This window comes from Myotis myotis, unplaced genomic scaffold (assembly GCF_014108235.1).
Source record: "Myotis myotis isolate mMyoMyo1 unplaced genomic scaffold, mMyoMyo1.p scaffold_m19_p_14, whole genome shotgun sequence".
In the NCBI taxonomy this organism is placed as follows: Eukaryota; Metazoa; Chordata; class Mammalia; order Chiroptera; family Vespertilionidae; genus Myotis; species Myotis myotis.
In genome coordinates, this window is record NW_023416318.1 from 19162933 (window position 1) to 19188715 (window position 25783).

The 25783-nt window shown below is 39.3% G+C and overlaps 1 protein-coding gene and 1 pseudogene across 9 annotated transcripts in view; one reads left to right on the forward strand and one right to left on the reverse strand.

The window, feature by feature from the left end:
- Window positions 1-25783, reverse strand: part of EHBP1 (EH domain binding protein 1) — a 324049-nt gene that overhangs the window by 208118 nt on the left and 90148 nt on the right. For all 9 annotated transcript variants that reach the window (XM_036334392.1, XM_036334393.1, XM_036334397.1 and 6 more), the window contains one exon: window positions 1704-1885. In XM_036334392.1, coding sequence (XP_036190285.1) covers window positions 1704-1885 — 182 coding nt within the window. The remainder of the gene's footprint in view (window positions 1-1703; window positions 1886-25783) is intronic.
- On the forward strand, window positions 12372-16733 carry LOC118669370 (annotated as a pseudogene).

A 25783-nucleotide genomic window follows, 5' to 3' on the forward strand; every position in this document is an offset into this window, starting at 1 on the left:
CCTAACATGTCATATACAAACTAAATTTTAATCAGGTATACTTCCTCAAAACTCAGAAAGCCAAATTAAAAGTTTCTCATGTTTTTAGCACAATACAATAAAAAAACACACACACTAAAATCTCTTTTGTAAATATTCACTTTTCTAAATATAATAACTTTGCAGACTAAACTGGTTGTTTGAAATTCTTTGCATTTTATCTCATATAAGCTTAGAATTAAGATAATTTCCCCATTTTAAAATAAGTTAGTAACACAAAGTCTGCATGAACACAAAAAGTTATGTTACATTATATGAATGCCTTACAAGTTGCTCACCTATCAACAGGGATAATTTCAAGATATATTATTCTTAAAATGCTAATTTGCTTAATTTTACCTATTTAATTTCCTCATATTTTAACCCTGAACATTTTTCTTTGGGAAAGGTAAGGAGGAAAGAGGGAATTTAGGGTGTTTGAGAGAATGCTTCACTCAAACTGAGATACTTGGTTTGACTGAATTTCCTCTCACCTATATTTCTGTGAATGGTACTGACTCACTTACTGCTCGGCCCACTGGAAAGGAGTCCACCTTCAAAGGATCTTCTCTGATTTTGTTTTCTCTCTTCTTTCTCTATTTCCTTACCTTTCTTTTTGGCCTGGATTTCAGGGTAAGGTCTTTATTTTTAATTTCTCAATATTTAAGTCTACAATTTAAGGTCCTGATATGAAAGACCAATGCTTCCATTCTGCACTCTCTACAACACTCACTTAGAAGCAAACTTTCCAGAGAAGAGGCTTATGTTATCTACCAAGTCACTTGTGCCCTGTAGATGAGTGCCAAACATCTCATTCTGACCCACAGTATTCAGTCTAATCAGTTAAGTAGACATGACCAATTATAGTAACCACATTTCACTAGGTCAAACACATTCAGAAGTGTGATTCAGATTGGATTGTAATGTTTATACGTGCCTTTTCCCCCTCACCTTTTAAGTCAAGGTGTAAAATTTACATTTCCATCTTCACTCCAAATAGGTACTAACGGTTTCACTATACCCCAAACATACACTTACCCCATGACTTAACTAGAGTGAATGTTACTTTTTTTTTTTTTTTTTTTAACCTGGTAAGTCTTTTAGGAGACTAGAACTGGGTATAGAAATTATCTTCGTGCAATGCCTAGTCAGAGCTTTAGAAGGTGAATTTTGAAAAGGATAGTGATTATAACAAAGTGTGTCTACCTGTACACCTTGCTATACAGTTTTTGGAAGGCTGAGCCAAAAAAACATGAACTGGCAAAGGTTCCTTTAATTCTTTCATTACTCTTATCCTAAACTTTTCATTCTGGGTTCCTCTCATATCTCAGCTGAACCAAACAGCTCCACAAATTGAATTGTCTGTATTTCAGAGTACAACCACTTATACCGAAGACACCAAAATATAAAAAAAAAAATGTATGATATACTATGATATACAATTATAATATAAAATGTGAAACTTTCTGTAATCATTTTTATATTATTGTTCATTCTCTAGAGTCATGAGAGGCTATAAATAACAAGGAGTTCATTTAATTCAGCCTCTGAAACAAAGAATGGCAAGAATGATTGGTATGTGGTAGGATGTTCTCAACTGTTGCCAATATACTGAGTCCAAAGCTATAAACCTACAGTGTTTTAAAACACACTCTGAAGCAGATTTTTGGACAAAATAAACTTACGTGGCTTTTCCTTCCCGGAGGAAAATGCAAGATAATGAAAACTGGAGAGTGGCAGATACAACTTTTTTAGATAATGGCTTGAATTTTAACTTGACATCAGTCTGAGTTGGCATAGGGCTTGCATACTGTTTCATGTTGATGCTGCTAGTAGCAAGAGCTTTCCTTCGACCAGAAGGAGATTCCTGGAAGATAAAAAATTATTATGTTATTTGGAGTCATTTATTTTATAACCAAATATTTTAAAATACAATTTTAATAATATGATTAAACAACAATTGAGACTTCCTTCTCCAATGAATTCCTGTAACATAATAATGAAATAAAATTGTAATGAGTTTATCACAACTTTTACATATGTAAGGCAGATATAAAATTGGAGAGAGCTGACACAGGCAAAAATTGGGGAAGACTTAACAACCCTTAATAACTCAGGAAAGGAAACTAGAACAGAAAGTCTCCAGGGCCCCTGTAAAAAGCACAGGGGCAGGTATCAAAGTTCGCAATAATTGTTTTCCTTCCTTTGATTATACTTAATACTAGAGGCCCGGTGCACAAAAATTTGTGCACTCGGTGGGGAGGGGGAGTCCCTCAGCCCTGCCTGTGCCCTCTCGAAGTCTGGGACCCCTCAGGAGATAACGAGATAATGATCTGCTGGCTTAGGCATGCTCCCCGGTGGCAGAGGGCAGGCCCAATCCCTAGGTGCAGCCCCTGGTCGGGCTTAGAGCAGGGCCGATTGGGGGGCTGGGGCACTGTCCCGTCACACTCAAGGCAGGGTCGATGGGGAGGTTGCAGCGCCACCCCCTGTCACGCACAGAACAGGGCCCATCAGGGGGGTTGGGGCTCTGTACCCTGTCACGCAAAGAGCATGGCCCATCAGGAGGTTGGGGAGCTCCCCCCTGTCACGCACAGAGCAGGGCGGATCAGGGGGTTGGGGCGCCACCCTCTATCACCCACAGAGCAGGGCCGATCAGGGGGTTGGGGCCCTGCCACTGTCACACTCAGGGCAGGGCCAATGGGGAGGTTATGGCTCTACCCCGTCACACACAGAGCAGGGCTGATCAGGGCGTTGGGGCACCGCACCCTGTCACACACAGAGCCGCAGGGCGATCAGGGGTTTGGGGAGCTCCCCCCTATCAGGCACAGAGCAGGGCTGATCAGGGGGTTGGGATGCTTTCCCCTGTCACGAACAGAGCAGGGCAGATAGGGAGGTTGTGGCCCCACCCCCTGTCACATACAGAGCCACAGGGCGATCAGGGGGTTTGGGCACTGCCCCCTGTCACAGTGATCCCGGTGCCGGGAGGCCTCTCGGCTCTGCTGATCCCGGTGCTGGGAGGCCTTGCGGCTCCGCTGATCCCGGTGCTGGGAGGCATATTACCTTTTTACTATATAGGATAGAGGCCTGGTGCATGGGTGGGGCTGGCTGGTTTGCCCTGAAGGGTGTCCTGGATCAGGCTGGGGGTCCCCACTGGGGTGGTCACACACCCTTCAGGGTGGGGGTGCCCACTGGGGTGCCTGGCCAGCCTGGATGAGGGGCTGAGGGCTGTTTTTAGGCTGGCGGGTGACTGAAGCTCCCAACTGCTCCTTTTTTTTTATTCTGGGCCAGCTTTAGCTCTGAGGCTCCAGCTCTTAGGCCTCCGCTGCTGAAAGCAGGTTTCTGGCTTTTGTTTACCTTCTGTATTTGAAACAATGTTGTGATCCTGCTGGCTGAAGCCCAGCGACTAAAGCAGGTTTCTAGGGTTTTGTTTAGCTTCTATATTTGTAACATAGTTGCTTAGAGTTGCAGCTCAGAGGCCAGCAGCGGCAGGCAGGGAACGTTGGAGTCCTCTGTCACTGAAGCAAGCAAGCCTCATGTTCGCTTCCAGCTGCCTGGCTGCTGGCCGCCATCTTGGCTGGCAGTTAAATTGCATATTGCCCTGATTAGCCAATGGGAAGGGTAGCGGTCGTACGCTAATTACCATGTTTCTCTTTTATTAGATAGGATAACCTATCAACATTATAATGTAAAAGTAATGATATTAGGTTACATTAACCTAATTAACCTTTCTGAATGCCTATACTTTTTAAGGAAACACCCAGCCTTGGTAACATTCTACCTCATTCTGCCTATAAATACTGAATTCTATCCCATACTTTGAGCCTTATTTCTTCCTGGGCCTTTTCTAATCACTCTAGTCCAGCCGTGGGCAAACTATGGCCTGCAGGCCAGATCCGGCCCGTTTGAAATGAATAAAACTAAAAAAAAGACCGTACCCTTTTATGTAATGATGTTTACTTTGAATTTATATTAGTTCACACACAAACACTCCATCCATGCTTTTGTTCTGGCCCTCCGGTCCAGTTTAAGAACCCATTGTGGTCCTCGAGTCAAAAAGTTTGCCCACCCCTGCTCTAGTCTATAGTTCTTTCTCTTTCCTAAGATCACACATATCAAGGAAGAAACAGTTGGTTTCTCCAATCCTATGCCAGTGGCAGACACTGCTAAGCAAACCCAGAAGATATAAAAATACTTCTCCACCTAGCAATTGCCAATTCATCAAAAATAGAACACAAAATGAAACCTATTTGCTATCAAAGGTATTTAACATTCCATTAATAAACTATCTTATTTCAAAATTATCTTTTATAGAATAATAGCATAGGAGAACAATGATAACAGGACAGCAAAATAATGATTGGGTATTAAGTATGAAAAAGACAAGGTGTCAATTCTGGAGAAATGCTATAATGAATAAGACATAATAATTCCTGATTATGTGTTCTAATGGCAAGGGAAAATTTTATCTTTTTAATTAATTTTATTGGTGTGGCACTGGTTAATATCATATGGGAAATTTTAGGACAATTTGTAAATAATGTAAATCAGGGGTCATACCATCATTAATGTAACCAGAAGTCATAAACTAGCATTTCGTAGAGTTTACTGGTCTGAGAGTTCAGACCTAAAATAAGGCTTAATTTCCAAACTACATGATCTTGAGCCTCAGTAACCTTCCCTATAAAATAAGGAGATTAAACAAATACATTCAAGCTCTACATTGGTTTTCTATAAAATTACTTAATTTTCCAACCAAGGCAGGAAAAACTACCATTACCATTTGAATTATTTAATAAATCTTCATTTGTCCTATGATTTACACATTTGTCTAAAATTAGGATATAATAGGGAGAACCAAGATGGCAGCATAGGTTAACGCTGGAGTTTGCTGCCTTGAACAACTACTTAAAAAGTGAAACTAAAAGACAGAACGGACATCACCCAGAACCACAGGAACGCTGGCTGAGTGGAAGTCCTACAACTAGGAGGAAAGAGAAACGCATACGGACACTCAGAGGAGGCGCAGTGCTGAAGTCAAATTCTGAGGTGCGGAGTGGGCAGAGTGGGCTGGCGGCGGAGGGCGCGGTTGGCGTTTTCAATCGGGAGGGAGTCGCAGACTCTGAGCTCCAGATACAGGCGAGTCTTTAGGGACCCAGACTCAAACGGGAGAAGCGGGACTGTCTGGCTTCGGTCAGAGCGAGTGCAGCTTTCTCTCCGAGCTTTGCAGCGGGTGCTGGGACTCAGAGAGGCAGAGCCCCTGGGGACAGGACTGAGAGCTGCCATAACTGCTCTCTCCGGCCCACCCTGTTGATCCTGTGCGACCCACCCCGCCCAAGCCCTGCACAGAGGCATTTGCCGGATAGCCTCAGGCAAAGGCTAGATTAGCACCTCCCTAGAGGACAGAAGTTCTCTCACTGCTGACACAGCTGATTCTCATAGCCACTTGGCCTGGAGGTCAAAGCCTCCCTGGTATTAGCTACAACAATCAAGGTTTAACTATAAGACTGCGCACAAAGACCACTAGGGGGTGCACCAAGGAAGCATAACAAAATGCGGAGACAAAGAAACAGGACAAAATTGTCAATGGAAGATATAGAGTTCAGAACCACACTTTTAAGGTCTCTCAAGAACTGTTTAGAAGCCGCCGATAAACTTAATGAGATCTACAAGAAAACTAATAAGACCCTCGATGTTATATTGGGGAACCAACTAGAAATTAAGCATACACGGACTGAAATAACGAATATTATACAGACTCCTGACAGCAGAACAGAGGAGCGCAAGAATCAAGTCAATGATTTGAAATGCGAGGAAGCAAAAAACACCCAACCGGAAAAGCAAAATGAAAAAAGAATCCAAAAATGCGAGGATAGTGTAAGGAGCCTCTGGGACAGCTTCAAGCGTACCAACATCCGAATTATAGGGGTGCCAGAAGATGAGAGAGGGCAAGATATTGAAAACCTATTTGAAGAAATAATGACAGAAAACTTCCCCCACCTGGTGAAAGAAATGTACTTACCGGTCCAAGAAGCGCGGAGAACCCCAAACAAAAGGAATCCAAAGAGGACCACACAAAGACACATCATAATTAAAATGCCAAGAGCAAAAGATAAAGAGAGAATCTTAAAAACAGCAAGAGAAAGAAACTCAGTTACCTACAAGGGAATACCCATACGACTGTCAGCTGATTTCTCAACAGAAGCTTTGCAGGCCAGAAGGGAATGGCAAGAAATATTCAAAGTGATGAATACCAAGAACCTACAACCAAGATTACTTTATCCAGCAAAGCTATCATTCAGAATTGAAGGTCAGATAAAGAGCTTCACAGATAAGGAAAAGCTAAAGGAGTTCATCACCACCAAACCAGTATTATATGAAATGCTGAAAGGTATCCTTTAAGAAGAGGAAGAGGAAGAAAAAGGTAAAGATACAAATTATGAACAACAAATATGCATCTATCAACAAGTGAATCTAAGAACCAAGTGAATAAATAATCCGATGAACAGAATGAACTGGTGATTATAATAGAATCAGGGACATAGAAAGGGAATGGACTGACTATTCTTGGGGGGGAAAGGGGTGTGGGAGATGCGGGAAGAGACTGGACAAAAATCGTGCACCTATGGATGAGGACAGTGGGTGGGGAGTGAGGGCGGAGGGTGGGGCGGGAATTGAGGGGAGTTATGGCGGGAAAAAAGAGGAACAAATGTAATAATCTGAACAATAAAGATTTAATTAAAAAAAAATTAGGATATAATAATTTAATCAAAACACTGAAACAGCCTTTTAAAAATTTTTTGACATTTCTACCAGCAGAACAAGTAAAAAATGTAATGTAACATCCCTAAAGAATACCTTGTTTTAAAATGTGGTCTTATCTGTCAGATTATGCACAGCAATATTATACAGAACTATTAGTGCATGTAGATACCTTATGAATGAATTTCAAAAAGCATCAAGCACTTGAGAAGGATTTAGGTTCTCTCAGAAGAAATACTTAAGAATATGCAAATACCCTCAACTTAATCAAGTTGAACAGATGTGACTATCCCAAACAATACAAGTGATCTTTCCCTGGTCCCTATTATCAATCAAAGAATAAGATTAAGGTCCAAGGTTCTGACAATGTGCAAAATGAAAAAGTATAATCAGGGAGTATCAACTGATTACACTGATATGAACAATAATCTCTCTTTTTTTTTAATATATTTTATTGATTTTCTACAGAGAGGAAGGGAGAGAGACAGAGAGTTAGAAACATTGATGAGAGAGAAACATCGATCAGCTGCCTCCTGCACATCTCCTACTGGGGATATGCCCGCAACCCAGGTACATGCCCTTGACCGGAATCGAACCCGGGACCTTTCAGTCCGCAGGCCGACGCTCTATCTACTGAGCCAAACCGGTTTCGGCTAAACAATAATCTCTTATTGTACCTTTTGAATAGCTAACAACTTCTACATATAATATACGACTTAAAACCTCTTTTGAAAGCATAACATACAAAGTGCCACATATTATTTTCAGATTTTGTTAAACATCTGTTTCATAAATTATGACATTGATCCCTTAATAGTAATTTTCTAATTTTATAACCAAACTAGAGGCCCGGTGCACGGGTAGGGGGGTGTCCCTCAGCCCGGCCTGCACCCTCTCACAATCCAGGACGGCTGGCTTCTAACCGCTTGCCTGCCTGCCAGCCTGATCGTCCCCTAACCGCTCCCCTGCCGGGCTGATTGACGCCTAACTGCTCCCCTGCCGGCCTGATCGTCCCCAACTGCCCTCCCCTGCTGGCCTGGTCACCCCCAACTGCCCTCCCCTGCCGGCCTGGTCACCCCCAACTGCCTCCCCTGCCACCCATCTTGTGGTGACCATCTTGTGACGATGTCACGTGACACCATTTAGGCCAGCCGTTCTCAACCTGTGGGTCGCGACCCCTTTGGCAGTCGAACGACCCTTTCACAGGGGTGGCCTAAGACCATCCTGCATATCAGATATTTACATCTGATACTACATATCAGATATTACGATTCATAACAGTAGCAACATTGCAGTTATGAAGTAGCAACAAAAATAATTTTATGGTTGGGTCACAACATGAGGAACTGTATTTGAAGGGCCAGAAGGTTGAGAACCACTGATCTAGGCTTTTAATATATAGGATAATAAAACAATAAAATGTAAGATAACTTGGAAATGCACATAATTTTGAAAGCCCAATTTAAGGATGATTCCTGCAAAATCTAGAGTCTAGGTGATTAACATTCTGTTTACTTCATTTTTTTAGATAAAAGTTATGCAGAACAGTTTTCTGCTGAACTTAGGGAACTTTTAAGTATTTGGTAATTGGTGTGTCTGAAAAAAACCCACAGGAAATAAAATTATCAAATTCTAAACACAATTAGCTATACTACTTAATTAAAAGCAAAAATTTGCTCAGCAATAACAAAAACAGTGCTTATAAGATTTGGGCAGGTAAGCAGTATACAGTTCTTCTGAGTCTACAATATCCATTCCTGATATTATCACAGGATCTCATTAAAGTCTGTGTCTTTGGGAAAGGGGGTCTGAAGGGTGTTTCTACTAATTCTTCAGCTAGCTCAGACATTGTTTTCCTCCTTAAAATTAGTTATCACATAGAAAATAGACTTGAAAAGGGATAGTAATGAGAAGAACATGAGGATCTTTCACAGCTCTGACCCCAGCTCCACAAAACTACACTTTTTTAACCACTGAGTCCAAATTTTTACCTACCCAAGACTGGTATAATTGCTATCAACAGTTTTATAAAGAATGAATTAACTGATTGCATTGTTATATGAGCATATCTTTTACATCCTATAGTCCTCTTTAAAGGAGTAAGGGCCAGCCAGGCAGAGAAAGTTTAGAGAGAATTACCGTTATTGATGCCGGAGTCCTAATGCTAACATATCGCATGCAGATTAGACAAGAGGACAAAAATAAGAGAAAAATAGTAAGATAAATTCTTAGAGAAAGGAAATTAGATGACAAAAGTCAATAAGGAGTGATTACATATGTGTAGGTTTAAGTTTCTGCCTCTGTTCCCATGTTTATATGTGTGTTAGTAAATCAAGCAGTATTTTGGGAATTACTTCAAAATCCCTAAAGCAGTCCTTAAACTTTAGGGTTTATTAAAAAACAAAAAATAAAACTAGAAGAGCTTGTTAAAAATTCTGATGCCTATTCTCCCATTCCTAGAGATCCTAAATTAGTAAATCTAGAGATGAGTCCTGAGTTTTCTAAAAGTACTAGTATTAAGTACTTCCCCTCCTCACCACCATTACCCCCCACCCCCAAAAACCCACTACTACCAGGTGATTCTGATCTAATTAAATCCAAAATCATACTTTCAGGCTGTGGCCAGATAACTCGGTTGGTTAGAGCATCATCCTGATATGCCAAGGTTTTGGCTCCAATCACCAGTCAGAGTACATACAAGAATCAACCAATAAATGCATAAGTAAGTGGAACAACAAATTGATGCTTCTCTTTCTCAAATCAATAAATTAAAAATAAAATAAATAAAATCACACTTTCAGAAATAGTTCCCCCTAAGGAAGTTCTTAAGTAACATTATTATACTTAAGAAATCTTGCTCCCATTTTTAATAACTATTCTCATTGTTATAAAAAAGAATCAACCAATATGTATTTCCATTTCTTTGAAATCCAGCCTACTGTATGTGGCACCAGCACTTATTCACTGTTTTATCCCCGGCATATTTCTTCATGTATCTGAACCTCAGTTTCATACTCCCAGATTGGTAAATATTTTTAAATGTTGGACGATACCAAGTGTTAATAAGAACAATGCAAACTCTCTTACACTGCAGGAGAGAATTTCAACTGATCAGGCACTTTGGAGGGTAATTTGACATTACCTTGTAAAGTTGAACACATATACCTTACAACTCAGCAATTCCCATCCTAGAAGTATATCCTATAAAAATCCTTGGGACAACATATGAGCATTTAGCATATAGTAGGTGCTTAATGAATAATATTTACTATAAATATTTGTGAGCCATTAAACATGGTTTATTACACTAATATTACAAATAGTCTATCCAGAATCAGCAATGTTGAAATGAGGAAAACAAATGCAGAAAGCCATGCAGGATGTTTGTTTTAAAGTAATGTCTCTAGTTAAGTAGTTACTACAGCAATGTAGCAATGTAGTTATTAAAATTTATGCATGGACCCCCCTACATTCTTGCTAGACCTAAAATAAATTTTCCACCTCAATATATTCTCACTGTTACTCAAGTGTTTACAATATAAGCAATAGACGAATGTTTCCTCTGTACAGCATAAAATAAAGATTTTATAACTAATAAGGAATTAACTGATTATAACATGAATAACTACATTCTCATGATTCCTCTCCTTATTTTCATACTTCAAGAGTCTTTGGCCTGGCCGGTGTGGCTCAGTAGCTGAGCATCAACCCATGAACCAATAAGTCACTGGTTCCATTCCGGTCAGGGTACATGCCTGGGTTGTGGGCTTGATCCCCAGTTGATGGTGTGTAAGAGGTAGCTGATCGAAGTTTATCTCTATCCCTTTCCCTTCCTCTCTTTCTAAAAATCAATAAAAACCTATTTTAAAAAATATTTTTTAAAAGAGTGTCTTCGGCTATTTGTGACCTGTTATTCTTACAAACAGGGGTGTCTGCTTTGTGCAACAAGGGGATCTTATTAGACGTTCCATCTTGGGGAAATGGGAGGTGCTAGACTTCTTTGACATCTCCATGCAGTGGTCATTCTACTGAATTGCTAGTTCAGTAGAAACCCTCAGTGGGAAAGCTATGATGAATGCTTATCTTCTAGACTTCCTGCTTTCAATTAAAAAAAAAAAATTCTTTTGATTCTATCTGTATCATTTCAGGAGTGCATTCATAAAGATCATTTGGTCCTATTTTACCCAAGCTTTTGTCTGTTTTCCAATAGGAGAGTTATTCATACTATCTATTCCATCACACTGTTAGAAGCAGAATTCTTCATCTGAATGTTATAAGCACAGAACTAATCATTCTGATCAAAGAAATAGCCATCAAAACAATGTTCACTTATCTCACATTGACCTAACCTCTTCAACTTAGCAATTCTTAGTGACTTATTAGGGTTATTTGAGAATTTATTTTATTGGAATTCTTTAATGTGAACCTGTGATCATTAATGCAACCACACCATTCTCTTGTTTTGTCTGTTTAGATGCTATGTCTTAGTGCTGCCATAAACAGATGATGATAAATCAATGCTTGCAGCACATGCCAGTCTAGAGACTCACAGTCTAATGCAGGGGTGGGCAAACTTTTTGACTCGAGGGCCACAATGGGTTCTTAAACTGGACCGGAGGGCCGGAACAAAAGCATGGATGGAGTGTTTGTGTGAACTAATATAAATTCAAAGTAAACATCATTACATAAAAGGGTACGGTCTTTTTTTTTTTAGTTTTATTCATTTCAAACGGGCCGGATCCGCCCGCGGGCCGTAGTTTGCCCACGGCTGGTCTAATGCCTGATTCTGTTCATTCTTGTCCATTAGAACTCTACATTCTGATTCTGTACAACTGAATCAAGGCAACCAAGAAATGAAGTAACAAGCAGACAGAATTCTAAACAGCATTATAAAGTTATGTGACCACATTAATGTTTAAAAGTCTTAGTTATTAGATCTTACCCTCTATTTTATGACTATGTGAATTATTTCACAGTGAAAAACTAACACACCCAAGTATCTGTGTATATAACCATTGTTTCTATTGACTCAAGAACCAAAATGGTCAAATAAGATAAAGTGGAGTTAGAAGGGACCTTTTAAAAGTTTCTTAATCGAACCTGTGACCCTAATGCAAAAACACTTTATACCATCCTTAACAGAAAGTTATCATATTTGTTTCCTGGTACTGTTCAATCAAATTTAACCTAAAGATGCCCAATACCTTGTTATTTCTAAAAAATAATAACAACAACTTGGTACATACCACAGTATCAAGGCCAATAATTTTGCTTTATTTATTCTTTAAAATAGTTATTCAGAGCCTATTATGTGCCTGGTATTCTCTCATTTAACTCTGTGATAACACAAACTTTATTTTCAAATGAGAAAAAGTCAATCTAAAAATCAAACTAACTTTTCCAAAACTGTGATGCTGGTCCTTTGAGCTGTCACAAGACCTTCATTTCTCAGGCCGTGCTGAAAAGATCATTGCTTCATCAACAGACCAAACTGGAATACTACAGAATTTAATTTGGAGTCCATGGAGCAATTAACTGCTAAAGCAGACATGTCACAGGGAGTTCTCTCAACCACAAAGACTTAATTAGAAAACATGTCAGCTAAAATAACCAACTTAGATGGTTGGATGGAAGAATTCGATAGCACAAATGTGAACTGAAAGAATTTAAAAATATGTTTAAATATGTACTCAAAAACATTTATAAAAATATATTGATTTTAGAATGAAATCTAACATCTCTCTAAAAAATCCAAATAAAAAACTGCAACCTTCTCAAATAGAGGGAAATTCCAGATATATATAAAAATACAAGTTAAAGTATTCAAATCAAAGGTCTAAACCAGTTGTAAGTTGTCCATAAAAAAAAAAAAGTTATTACAGTGACCCACCCTCAAGTTAAGTCTACTACAAAGTTGCTAAAGAGCAGTTATATCAACCCCTACTCCTAAAACCCTAAAAGCTTATTCATACTAATATATATATGTTAACCTTAACTAGGAACTACACTACCAGAATTTTCCATTAGTTTTCAGTAGATGTTCTAAGGGAAATAAGGTAATCTGTTAAAGATCTGATACCTGAGGGTTATATCATTCATGGCCAGGATTTGAATGTGTATGCTGATAATGACTCTCAAATCTTCATAACTAGACAGACCTACTCCTGACTTCCAGATCAAAGCATTCAGTGCCCACTATTTATCTTAATTCAACATAGCCAAACTGAACTCATCTCTATATTCCTTGTGCTATTTCTCCCCTTAGTTTTCTCCTTGGTGAATTGTACCACATTCCATCAAGCCTCCCAATCCCAGGACTCACCAAACTAAGTTTGCTCTAACTGCTAAATCTCTCCAGAATCTGGAAAGCAATTTTCTATCTTCAATGCCACTTTTTCCTAAATTCAAGCATCATCTGTGAACAGACCACTGCTATACTCTCTGGACTTGTTGCCCTTTCTGTAGGCTCATACACACTTAGATTTCATCTCCCATAACTCTATGAGGGTGATCATCTTTTTTTTAATGAGATATCTTGTTTTCTTATAAGAAAAAAATCATTAAACAAAATTATAAATACATAGGGTAGTATAAAAAAGAACTCAAAACTTTACTCACTAGCTGAAACCACTGTTAATATTTGACATATTTTCTCGTTTTTTAAAAATAGCTTACTATTTGTAAAATCTTATGTTTTTAAGCTTAAAATTATAACCCTGTAAACCTAAATTTTAGCAGTTGCATATCATTCTGAAATATGGTTACAGCACAAATTTACATAAAGTATTCCCCATTAATGAACATTCAAGTCACTTCACATTTGTCATTTAGAACTCATGCTACAATGAACATCTTTTTGTTGTTGTTAATCCTCAATGCTTTTGTTTCCATTGATTTATTAGAGAGAGAAGAAGGGAGAGAGAAAAAGAGGAGGGAGGAAGAGAAAGAGAGATAAATGTGAGAAAGAAACATCGATCAGTTGCCTCCCATCCTCCCATCCGCACCCCAACCAGGAAATGGACCCGAAATATTTTTGGTGTAAGGGACAATGCTCCAACCAACTGAGCAAACTGGCCAGGGCTTACTATGATTTTTAAATATATATGCATATATATTGGTTTTGATTTTTATGTAGATAAATCTATGTATATTTTCTTCTGTGATTTCTCCCCCACTGCTTAGAAGCTCAGAAAACTCTTCATCTTCTTTATCACTAATCATAGTGACAATTAAAAAATCCAGTAATATCTAGTGTTGGTCAGGGTATAGAAAATAGGCATTTCAATCACTTTGGTGGGAACAGAAATAATTATAGTCTATTATGAGGATATTTCTTTAGCATTAAAACTATCAAGCCGTAGCCGGTTTGGCTCAGTGGATAGAGCGTCGGCCTGCAGACTGAACGGTCCCAGGTTCGATTCCGGTCAAGGGCATGTACCTTGGTTGCAGGCACATCCCCAGTAGGGGGTGTGCAGGAGGCAGCTGATCGATGTTTCTCTCTCATCGATGTTTCTGACTCTCTGTTTCTCTCCCTTCCTTTCTGTAAGAAATCAATAAAATATATATATATATATATATTTTAAAAGTGACATGTATAATAATATGTCTTCTCTTTTAAATATTTAACAACATTCCTGTTATGATGTCTGTAATCCAACCAGAATAGATGGTGTGATAGGTATGAATTCCTAAGTTAGTTTAGTTAAACTTCAACTTCAGGGGCAAATGTCCTAGCTGAGAAACCACATGAAGGGGAGCACTGTATCAGACAGCTACCCTCTAGAGCAGTGGTTCTCAACTTTCTGGCCCTTTAAATACAGTTCCTCATGTTGTGACCCAACTATAAAATTATTTTCGTTGCTACTTCATAACTGTAATGTTGCTACTGTTATGAATCATAATGTAAATATCTGATATGCAGGATGGTCTTAGGCGACCCCTGTGAAAGGGTTGTTCAACCACCAAAGGGGTCGCGACCCACAGGTTGATAACCGCTGCTCTAGAGGCAGTAACCACAAGCACTTATTTTCTTCAAATTGTGATCAACACTTGAGACATTGCTAATTTTCACAATAAATATCAGAAATGGGGTTTGTTGGTAAAATGAACAGCTTGCTAGTTAACAAGATGAATGTTAGAAATGGGCTTTCATTATTAAAATTAAATGTTAGGATTTGTAAATTAGATAAATACTTTATAGTTATTTTCTACCCTTGAATAAATAGGTTATAAAAATCCAGCAAAGTACATAGCCTTTACATTTAGAGATGGTCCCCAGAGTTGATCCTTTACCAGTCCTATACCCTGCCATTGGTTTGGGAGCACTTCTGGTTGCCTGATGCTGAGTGCAAAGGTAACTGAATCTTGCCTTATGAATGTTGTGTATATAGTTTTACTGAACCTTTCATGTAAGGTGATGGTTGGAATGCCTCAATGAAGAGCTCAAAGCTTCCTTCTTGGACCTTACAGAACAGATTGTTATATACTGCTTTGGTTCGGCATGCTAAAGAATTCTCATTTAAAAAATATCTGTATGTGACAGAATGTGGTCATTTCTCTATAACTTGGTAGTAAAGTTGCAAAGAAATACCTTTAACTGTTTCAGTGGCCACCATTATCTACTAAAGACAGCAAAATAAAACCCCTAAGATTAACAAATTATTATCTTGGTTTAAGTCACATCACAACTACTATACCTAAGAATTTTTGCAAGAGACAGTGCATATAGATAGACTATGGAAAATTATCTATAATAATAAAAGCATATTATGCTAATTAGACTGGACATCCTTTCAGACGCCCTCCCATCCTTCTGAATAAAGCCTCCCATCCTTCCGGAAGCCTGGGTCCCAGGTGCCTGCCAGGTCCCGGGTGCCTGCCGGGAAGCCCGGGTCCTGGGTGACAAAGGGAAGCCGGTGCCAGCAGCTGGGGGAAGGAAGGCCTACTCTTGCACAAATTTCGTGCATCAGGCTTCTAGTCAAATATAAAACACAATCAGATGGTCTTTAACATGTCTTAACCAGCAATTGCAGGAAACAGACCTGTGTTTTTATATACAATGCAGCTGAAATACCATCCTCAAACCATTAAAAACAAAAATCTGTTATTAACATTCTTTAAAGAGTCACTACAGATTTGGTATTAAAATGACATTAAAGAAAAATAAAAGATAGGAAATCTGCTTTATCTATCACCAGAGGCAGACTATACCATTTTTAAAACATAAGGTAAATGACATTTTTCAGGGACACCAGAATACATTAAGACAATCTAGGGTTAAAGTATCATCCCTATGGCTTCAAAATTCAAATATCACCACTGCCATCACTACAAAAAGGAGAAGGGACATCCAATTATGAGATACACATGACTAACATAAAAACTATTGAGAGGAAGTGCTTGGGTCTCTGAGGGCATAGGTAGCGGTGCCCCAGGTCACCATAGCTACCGAACAGGTGGCCATGGAGTCCGTGGTGCCATCACTTGTGGATCATATCTTCATTTGCTGGTACAAAGTGGACGTCAAAGGAAAACCCTGTGAGGACCACTATATACTACAGCATTTCAACCGAATATGTGTCATCACATTGGCAGAATCTCATCCAGTTCTTCGAAGTGGAAAAACAAAAGCATTTCCTATCAAATCAGTACCAACTGTAGCAGACTTCAAAACAGGGTCTCTGGGAAATTTAAATAGGGGGCACAGTTTCTAACAGAACTTGCACTTCTGTGTAAGATTTACTGCTCAGATGGGAAAGAATATACCATATCTAGCTGTGTTCAAGGATGGCTGATAGAAGTGAATGAAATATTCTCCATAGCCTTCTGTTCTTCAAGAGAAGCCTCCACTGACGGTTACACTGCAGTTGTGTTGCCCAAATTTGAAGACAGTAAAAGCACAAAAACAATATGAAGTTGTGGTAAAACGCAGTAATTCCACAACAGCCACATCATGAGAACTGAGATGGCATAAAAAGCAATGCAGCACTGGATCCGTGCACTAAAGAAGTACCACCATATGACAGAAGCATACTCCACAGCCAGCATTCTGCAGAGAAGCCTGTTTTTGTTTTTTCTTTCTCTTGCATAACAAGTCTTGGTACCCATTTGTCTTTAGCCTCTCAGATCTGTCCTGCCATGGACCTAGCCTGCTCCTTTTTTACTTTTCTCTTTCTAAAAACTGATAACCCAGGGCTGTTTTTCTGATTAAAAACAAGCAGAGCATTTTGAGGAAAATTTGGAAAAGACACAAGTTTTAAGTAGTAAGTAAAAATAATTTACCTATCCTATAACTCATCAGTAAGTACTACATTTTGACATACTTCTGTTTGAATGTTATGGCATGGTTAATTGCTTTTGCTTAAACTTCCATCAGTTTGAGGATAAAAGAAACAACAGCTGACCTTTCTTATCCAGTCTGCTTCAGTGTGACACTACCAAAAAGTCTAGTCCCACCTCTTCTGCCCCAAATCCTCTCCAGGCTGTAGGGGAGAGGCAGTGTGTGGCGTGTACATTGTCTAGTCTTTATGCTGCAGGATGGCCTTCCTCTCTGAAACAAAGCAGAACTCTAATACTGTGGCTCCTTATATGAGAGACAACAAGGCTTTGAAAAGCATAAAGGGCTTTCCTAATTTATGGAAGTATTATAATACAGTACATACATTACAGTCACTCTGTAACAGTCTCACTAGTTACAGGGTAACGAGCAAAGGAGAAGTTACTGTAATTCAAAGACATAGAGGCCTTTGAATAGAACAAAAGGTTTCACATCATTTGAACTAAAAAACACACACAAAAACACACACCTGAATTTATGGTTTAAGATTATATACTTGTTTACACTGAATTTAAAATAAAAGACTTTAAAATTGTTTTAAAAAATACACAAAAAGTATTTTAAAAATACTTCAGTTTTTAGAAGTTATAGGTAGTATGTTTTTGCCTATATGTGATGAAATAGCACTTCTGTATTCTTACCACATGAGAACTTTTAATCTGGTATATATAATACCTGAATTTGAATGTGCTTGTTTCTAAAGGAGGCATAGGGCCATGCAGAATGTTTCATCTCCTTCTTTATGTAATTATTTTAGCCGCTCATATGGCCTACTCCAAACCTATCTGAAGGGTACAATTAAATACCATTGTTAGAACGAATACATACTTCTTTTCCTGCACTTCCAGGTTCCAGTGCCATGGAACACAGTTTTCACAAATGTTTACTTGCTTTTGAACCAAGTAGATTAGATGTTTTTTAAAAAGTTATTGGCCAGCAGCCCAGCTAGCATGGCTCAGTGGTTGAGCATTAACCTATAAACCAGGTGGTCACGGTTCGATTTCGGGGGGTCAGGGAACATGCCCAGATTGCAGGCTCGATCCCCAGTAGGGGTCATGCAGGAGGCAGCCAATCAATGATTCTCACTCATCATGGATGTTTCTCTCTCTCTCTCTCTCTCTCTCTCTCTCTCTCTCTCTCTCTCTCTCTCTCCCTCCCTCCCTCCCTCCCTCCCTCCCTCTTCATTCCTCTCTGAAACCACTAAAAATATGTTTTAATAAAATAAAAGTTATTGGCCCCCCCAGGTAACGAAAAGAGTATGTAACGTGAGGGTAAAGAGGTATATAGGTCTTCATAGCTTCCAGTATAATTAAATACTTAAATATTTTTGTAGTGTTGAGCTTGCTTCAGGGCAAGTTGCAGGACCTTCTTTCTTCAGATTAAAAAAAAAACCAAACAAACCATATAGATAATTACCATAGCTTTCTGTGATGTTTTAGGTACAGCCTTGCCTAAGAGCAGAAAGATAGGCAGGTGATTTCTTAAAGTGCTTTTTAGCTCCAGGGTGATAAAAATGTCTTAAACTTTCTGAAGTTGAAAAGTCATAATTAACCATTAAAATTTAAAGCTGAACAATCACATACAGTTAAGGCATACTTTTCTATAATATAGTGCAAGAAAAGAGGTAACAGCAACTAATGTTTCAGCTAAAATTCAGCAAATATTGTTAAAATGCAAGAATCAACACCTCAAATTACTATCATTTCAAATAAATACTTTATCTGGTTTTAGGGAACTTTTTCAATAAGCAATTATAGATAACACATGGTTTGTGTGGTATACCTACTATACAGTTCTCTATAAAAAATGCATAATCTCACTAATCCTAATCACATGTAGAGTTCTTTTCTTTAAAGAATAATAATATGAAAGCTTGAAGACTATTTCTCATATATAGGACTAGAGAGACCATGTGATATCACACTGCTTGGGATCTTTTCCTGTAGTTGAAATCGTTAAACATTTCTTACATCATAGATTTCTATAATTCTAGCTGCTGCTTAAGTCAAATCATTAACAGCACAACTAACTATAATGACAACATACCATGTGTTGAGCACTGTTCTAAACAAATGTTAATGCTTTTTGTAGTGTTGACTACATAGGCTTATATGTTGGCTAGCATTATTCACATTTTAGAGATAAGTAAACTGAGGTTTATCAATTTTCCCAGGACTACACAGCTAAGAATGTCCAAGTCTTAACTACTACACCCACTACACTAAAATGCCTCTGAAAAGACAACTGACTGCACCTGGCAAACTGCAGAGAAAGAACAGGCGAGATTTTCACAGAAATCTATTATTCTATGAAACAAGTAATTGCTTTCAATTTCATTTACATCTTTTTCTTTATTTCCATGTATTCCAAACACTACAGAAAAAAATATTGATGTTTTCACAGCATTTGATAAAATAGCACATAAAAGTACTGACTATTTTTACCATTTGTTTAGTGAACTACTTTGGGATCATTATTTATTTGATCTTAACTAACATCTTGTTAAATAGGTAGGGCTGGTGCTATTATCACTGTTTACAGATGACTAAGGAAACTTAGGCCTAGAAACTTTAAAATGCTGTAAGTTTATCAAGACATATCATCAGTTCTATCACTGCAGTGGTTTTTGGTTTTGTTTTTGTAAGGAGATGGCAGGACAAAAAAGAGTTCATATGTACGTATCCTCCAACCACTATTAAAAAGGCAAAAGAGGTTTGCCTGTAAGCAAAAGGAGTTGTGTTGAAGTTAAATGAAATGAACTTAGTTGGCCCTTTATATCGGTAGCAGCACACTTAGCAGACATACTTTTGTTTATTCATTAATATATCAGCAAGGCTAAGTACCCTAAAAGGTAGTATCTGGGAAACTAAAATCTCAGACTTTTACTTTTACATTATCTAGCAAGGGTTATTTCAGGTTAACTATTGATAAAAATGTCAATTTGGTTCTTTTTGCTTTTATGCAATCATTTTTATTCTATGGGAATTTAGTTTTCTGCCAATCAAACTGTGTCCGTAGGGCTGGGATGTTTCTGGTGTGGTGCCCAGTAAGCTATTGGTGCTCAAATTATAACATGAGCAACAACAACTATCACCAAGTTACTGCACGCAAAGTGATCTGACAGAGAAAAGCCATGTATAGCTAAGAGACAGAAGAATTATAAGCAGTATCTGAACACTTTTCCCCCCCAAATATATTTTTATTGATTTCAGAGAGGAAGAAAGAGGGAGAGAGAGATAGAAACATCAATGATGAAAGAGAATCATTGATCGGCCATCTCCTGCATGCCCCCTCCCCCCCCCCCGCCCACTGGGGATAGATCCCGCAACCTGGGTATGTGCCCTTGACTGGAATCGAACCTGGGACCCTTCAGTCCGCAGAGGTTGATGCTCTAGCCACTGAGCCAAACCAGCTAGGGCTGAACACTTCTTTTAAAAATAAACAAAAATTTGCTCTGGCCAGTGTGGCTCAGTTGGTTGGGTGTCATCCCATACACCAAAGGGTTGCCAGTTCGATTCCTGGTCAGAAAACATGCTGGGGTTGCAGGCTCGATAGTGCAGGTAGTGGTTGATGGATGTTTGCTCTCACAGAGATGTTTCTCTCCATCTCTCTCTCTCCCTTCCTCTCTTTCCAAAAGTCAATAAAAAAATAAAAAAAATATCAGACATATGTCGTAGCAATATTTTTACTGATACAACTCCTAGGGCAATGGATACTAAGGAGAAAATAAACAAATGGGACTACATCAAAATAAAAAGCTTCTGCACAGTAAAAGAAACCACCAACAAAACAAGAAAGCCCACTGCATGGGAGAACATATTTTCCAATGCTATATTCGATAAGGGCTTAATCTCCAAAACTTATAGAGAACTCATACATCTTAACAAAAAGAAGATAAACAATCCAATCAAAAAATGAGCAAAGGACTTAAATAGACACCTTTCGAAAGTGGACATACAGAAGGCCAAGTGACATAAGAAAACATCAGAGAGATGCAAATCAAAATGACAATGAGGTACCATCTCACACCTGTCAGAATGGCTATCATCAACAAATCAACAAATGACAAGTGCTGGCGAGGATGTGGAGAAAAAGGAACCCTCATGTACTATACTGGTAGAGTGCAGGCTGGTGCAGCCAATGCAAAAAAAAAAGTATGGAGTTTCATCAAAAAATTAAAAGTGGAACTCCCATTTGACCCAGCAATCCCACTTCTAGGAATATATTCCAAGAAACCAGAAACACCAATGAGAAAGGACATATGCACCCCTATTTTCATAGCAGCACAATTTACAATAGCTAAGATTTGGAAACAGCCTAAATGCTCATCAGTAGATGAGTAGATTAGAAAACTGTGGTACATCTACACAATGGAATACTACGCTGCTGTAAAAAAGAAAGGACTCTTAACCATTCTCAACAGCATGGATAGATCTGGAGAGCATTATGCTAAGCGAAATAAGCCAATCAGAGAAAGATAAATATCACATGATCTCACTCATCTGTGGAATATAATGAACAACATAAACTGATGAACAAAATAAATACAGAGACAGAGAAACATCAGACTGTCAAACTTCAGTGGGAAGGTGGCGGGGTGGTAAGAGATCAACCAAAGGACTTGTATGCATGCATATAAGCATAACTAATAGACACAGACACTAGGGGGTGAGGGCATGTGCTGGGGGGTGGGGGTGGCCAGGGAGAGGTCAATGGGGGGAAAAAAGAGACATATATAATACTGTATCTAATTCTTTAAACAATTAAAAATAAATAAACAAACAAACAAAAGCCCTAGCCGGTCTGGCTCAGTGGATAGAGCACGGTCCCTCAGTGGACCAAAGGGTTCCAGGTTCAATTCTGGTCAAAGACACATACCTTGGTTGCAGGCTCCTCCTCAGCCTGGGCCCTGGTCAGGGCTCGTGCAGGAGGCAACCAATCGATGTGTTTCTCTCACATTGATATTTCTCTCTGTCTTTTCCTTTCTCTTGCATTCTCTTTAAAAATCAATGTAGCCGAAACCAGTTTGGCTCAGTGGATATAGCGTCGGCCTGCGGACTGAAAGGTCCCAGGTTCAATTCCGGTCAAGGGCATGTACCTGGGTTGCGGGCACATCCCCGGCGGGGGATGTGCAGGAGGCGGCTGGTCGATGTTTCTCTCTCATCGATGTTTCTGACTCTCTATCTCTCTCCCTTCCTCTCTGTAAAAAATCAATAAAATATATTTTAAAAAAATCAATGTAAAAATATCCTCAGGTGAGGATTTAAAAAAAATAAAAAACAAAGACTTGTATATGATGTTTACATGTTCATATTTTAGCAATCAGAATATGTTTTTGCATAGGACAAAAAAAAGAATGATTATTTAGTTAGGTTTTCCTAAATATTTATATACTAGAGGCCCGGTGCACAAAAATTTGTGCACTCGGGGGAGGAGGGGGGTCCCTCAGCCTGGTCTGTGCCCTCTCGCAGTCTGGGACCCCTCAGGGGATGACCACCTGCTGGCTTAGGCCCACTCTCCAGGGGATTGGGCCTAAGATGGCAATCAGACATCCCTCTGGCAGCCCGGCAGCCCTCGGGGGATGTCCATTTGCCAGCGGGGAGCAGGCCTAAACTGCAGTCGGACATCCTTAGCACTGCTGAGGGGGCAGGAGAGGCTCCCACCACCACCGCTGTACTGGCAGCCATCAGCCTGGCTTGTGGCTGAGCAGAGCTCCTCCCATGTGAGAGCGCTCTGACCACCAGAGGGCAGCTTCTGCATTGAGCGTCTGCCCCCTGGTGGTCAGTGTGTGTCATAGTGATCAGTCATTCCCAGTCCTTCTGCTGTTAGGGTCAGTTTGCATATTACCCGTTTACTATATAGGATAGAGGCCTGGTGCATGGGTGGGGGCTGGCTGGTTTCCCTGAAGGGTGTCCCGGATCAGGGTGGGGGTCCCGCTTGGGTACCTGGCCAGCCTGGATGAGGGGCTGATGTCTGTTTGCAGCTAGTCATACCCCCTTCAGGGTGGGGGGTCCCCATTGGGTGCCTGGCCAGCCTGGATGACAGGCTGATGGCTGTTTGCAGCTGGTCATACCCCCTTCAGGGTGGGGGGCCCCACTGGAGTGCCTGGCCAGTCTGGGTGAGGGGCTGAGGGCTGTCTGCAGCTGGTCACACCCCCTTCAGGGTGGGGATCCCCACTGGGGTGCCTGGCCAGTCTGGGTGAGGGGCTGAGGGCTGTTTTCAGGCTGGTGGGCAACTGAAGCTCCCAGCCTCTCCTTTTTTCTTTTTTTTTCTTTTTTATTCTGGGATTTATTTATCTTCTATAGCTGTCACTGGAGCTGAGAGCCGGCTCCAGCTCTGAGGCCGTTGCCGGATGAAAGCAGATATCTGGGTTTGTTTAGATTCTATAATTGAAACTCTGTTGCCATCACTGGAGCTCTAAGCTCTGAGCCCGCTGGCGGCTGAAAGCAGGTACCTGGGGTTTGTTTAGGTTCTATAATTGCAACATTGTTGCATCCAGAGCTCAGAGCTGGGCTGCAGCAGGCGGGGAACCTTGGCTTCCTCCATCACTGGAGCAAGCAAGCCTCATGTTCGCTTCAGCTGCCTGGCTGCTGGCCGCCATCTTGGCTGGCAGTTAATTTGCATATCTCGCTGATTAGCCAATGGGAAGGGTAGCGAAGTTATGGTTAATTCCCATGTTTCTCTATTATTAGATAGGATTTCTAAGAAGAGAATAGCATCCTTTTACAGGACTCCAAAGTATCACAGGAGCTAGGGAAGATAAAAGCAGTGTACCTCTATTCATTAGGTTTTTTTAAAAAGTGTGTGTGTTTTGGAAGGGTGGAGAACTTAGAAGACAAAGGAAAAGATCTGCCTCTGCCTGTGCGTACAAATTAGAATAAAGTTAGAAGTCATGAAAAGAGGTGTTCAAGAAAGATAAAAATTTGAACTTCATTAAACCCATAACAAATCACGCAATTATTGGGTTTTATTTACAGGGTTTTAAGAGTATCAAATAACATGAAATGCATGAAAATGCTTTGTAAATGGTAGGTGCTATAAAATTCAAGTATTAAACTGCATTGAAATTCTGAATAAAACCCATGATTCATTTGTAATTAAAACTTTACATTTAAAAACTCTAGGAAAAATAGTTAAGTTTTATGTGGGGAAAAATGATATAGTAAAAATTTTACAGTGCATGTCTTATATACTTGAAAACTATCAATGTATATGCTTAAATGAAAAGAACAAGAGATCAAATATTATTATTCTGCTCTTACTGTGTATTAAAAGGTGATATGTATATATCTGGAGATATACATAGGGACCTAATAGTAAGTTCTCTGAGGAAAAGAAAATATAAACAAAGTAGGTTGATAGAATTACTTTTTATTCTATTAGTTTCTTTAAAAAACTTTAGCCATCTATTACTTTTCATATAAAAAATTAATTTTAAGAGCTAATAACAAAAAAGTGGGAAACTTGCCCTAGCCAGTTTGGTTCAGTGGTTAAGAGTGTTAGCCCATGGGTTCAATTCTGGTCAAGGGCACATACCTCAGATCCCCAGTCCCCAGTCAGGTTAGGGCATGTGCAGGAAGCAACCAATCTATGTGTCTCACATCAATGTTCTCTCTGTCCCTCCCCTTCCCTTCCACTTGCTTAAAAAAAGGGGGTGGGGTATTCTCAGGTGAGGATTAACAACAACAACAAAGTGGGAAAATTTTTACTTCCTATTTTCTAATGAAAGCTGAATACAATAAATAATTTAAGAATAAAATTCAAGTTTATGCTAAACTTTTTGAAAGATAATATTATCTAAGATTTTTTAAAAAATGAAACAGACATTTAGTATTTATTTATTTTTAGAACTGGATAGCTTTTAGGTTCATAGTAATGGCACAGGTAGCTTCAGTGTCAGAATTCAAATTTCATGATCATTGCATAATTATTACTGCCTCTTATTTTGAAAAATAAACTTCAAATTTGTGAGACATAAAGTAGGTGTAAGCTTAAAATTTCTTGAAACAACCCTGACCGGTTTGGCTCAGTGGATAGAGCGTCGGCCTGTGGACTGAAGGGTCCCTGGTTCGATTCCAGTCAAGGGCATGTACCTTGGTTGTGGGCACATCCCCAGTGGGAGGTGTGCAGGAGGCAGCTGATCGATGTTTCTCTCTCATTGATGTTTCTAACTCTCTGTCCCTTTCCCTTCCTCTCTGTAAAAAATCAATAAAATATATATTAAACAAATTTTCTTGAAACAAATTCTTATTTTGCTATTTTTGAAGTAGTTGTTTTATTTTAAAAGGAAAAAAATTCCCTATACATAAAAATATAGGAAAGAAAATCTCCTATGGTCATGGCATTTCAATAAGAAAATTACAATATTTTTAGTAGGTTTGGTCAGTTCTTTCCTGTTTAAAATGTCAATATATACTGACAGTCTAAAGACATGGAAACACAGAAAACAAAAATTTTATTTCTTCCTTTAAAATCAGGAATTACAGTGGTTCCTTAGAAAACAGTATAATGCTATGAAAACATATATATATATATATATATATATATATATATATATATATATATAACCCTAATATGCAAATAGACCGAACAGTGGAACAACCAGTTGCTGTGATGTGTGCTGACCACCAGGGGGTGTGCGCAGAACATGGCGGGTGTCGGCAGCAGGCG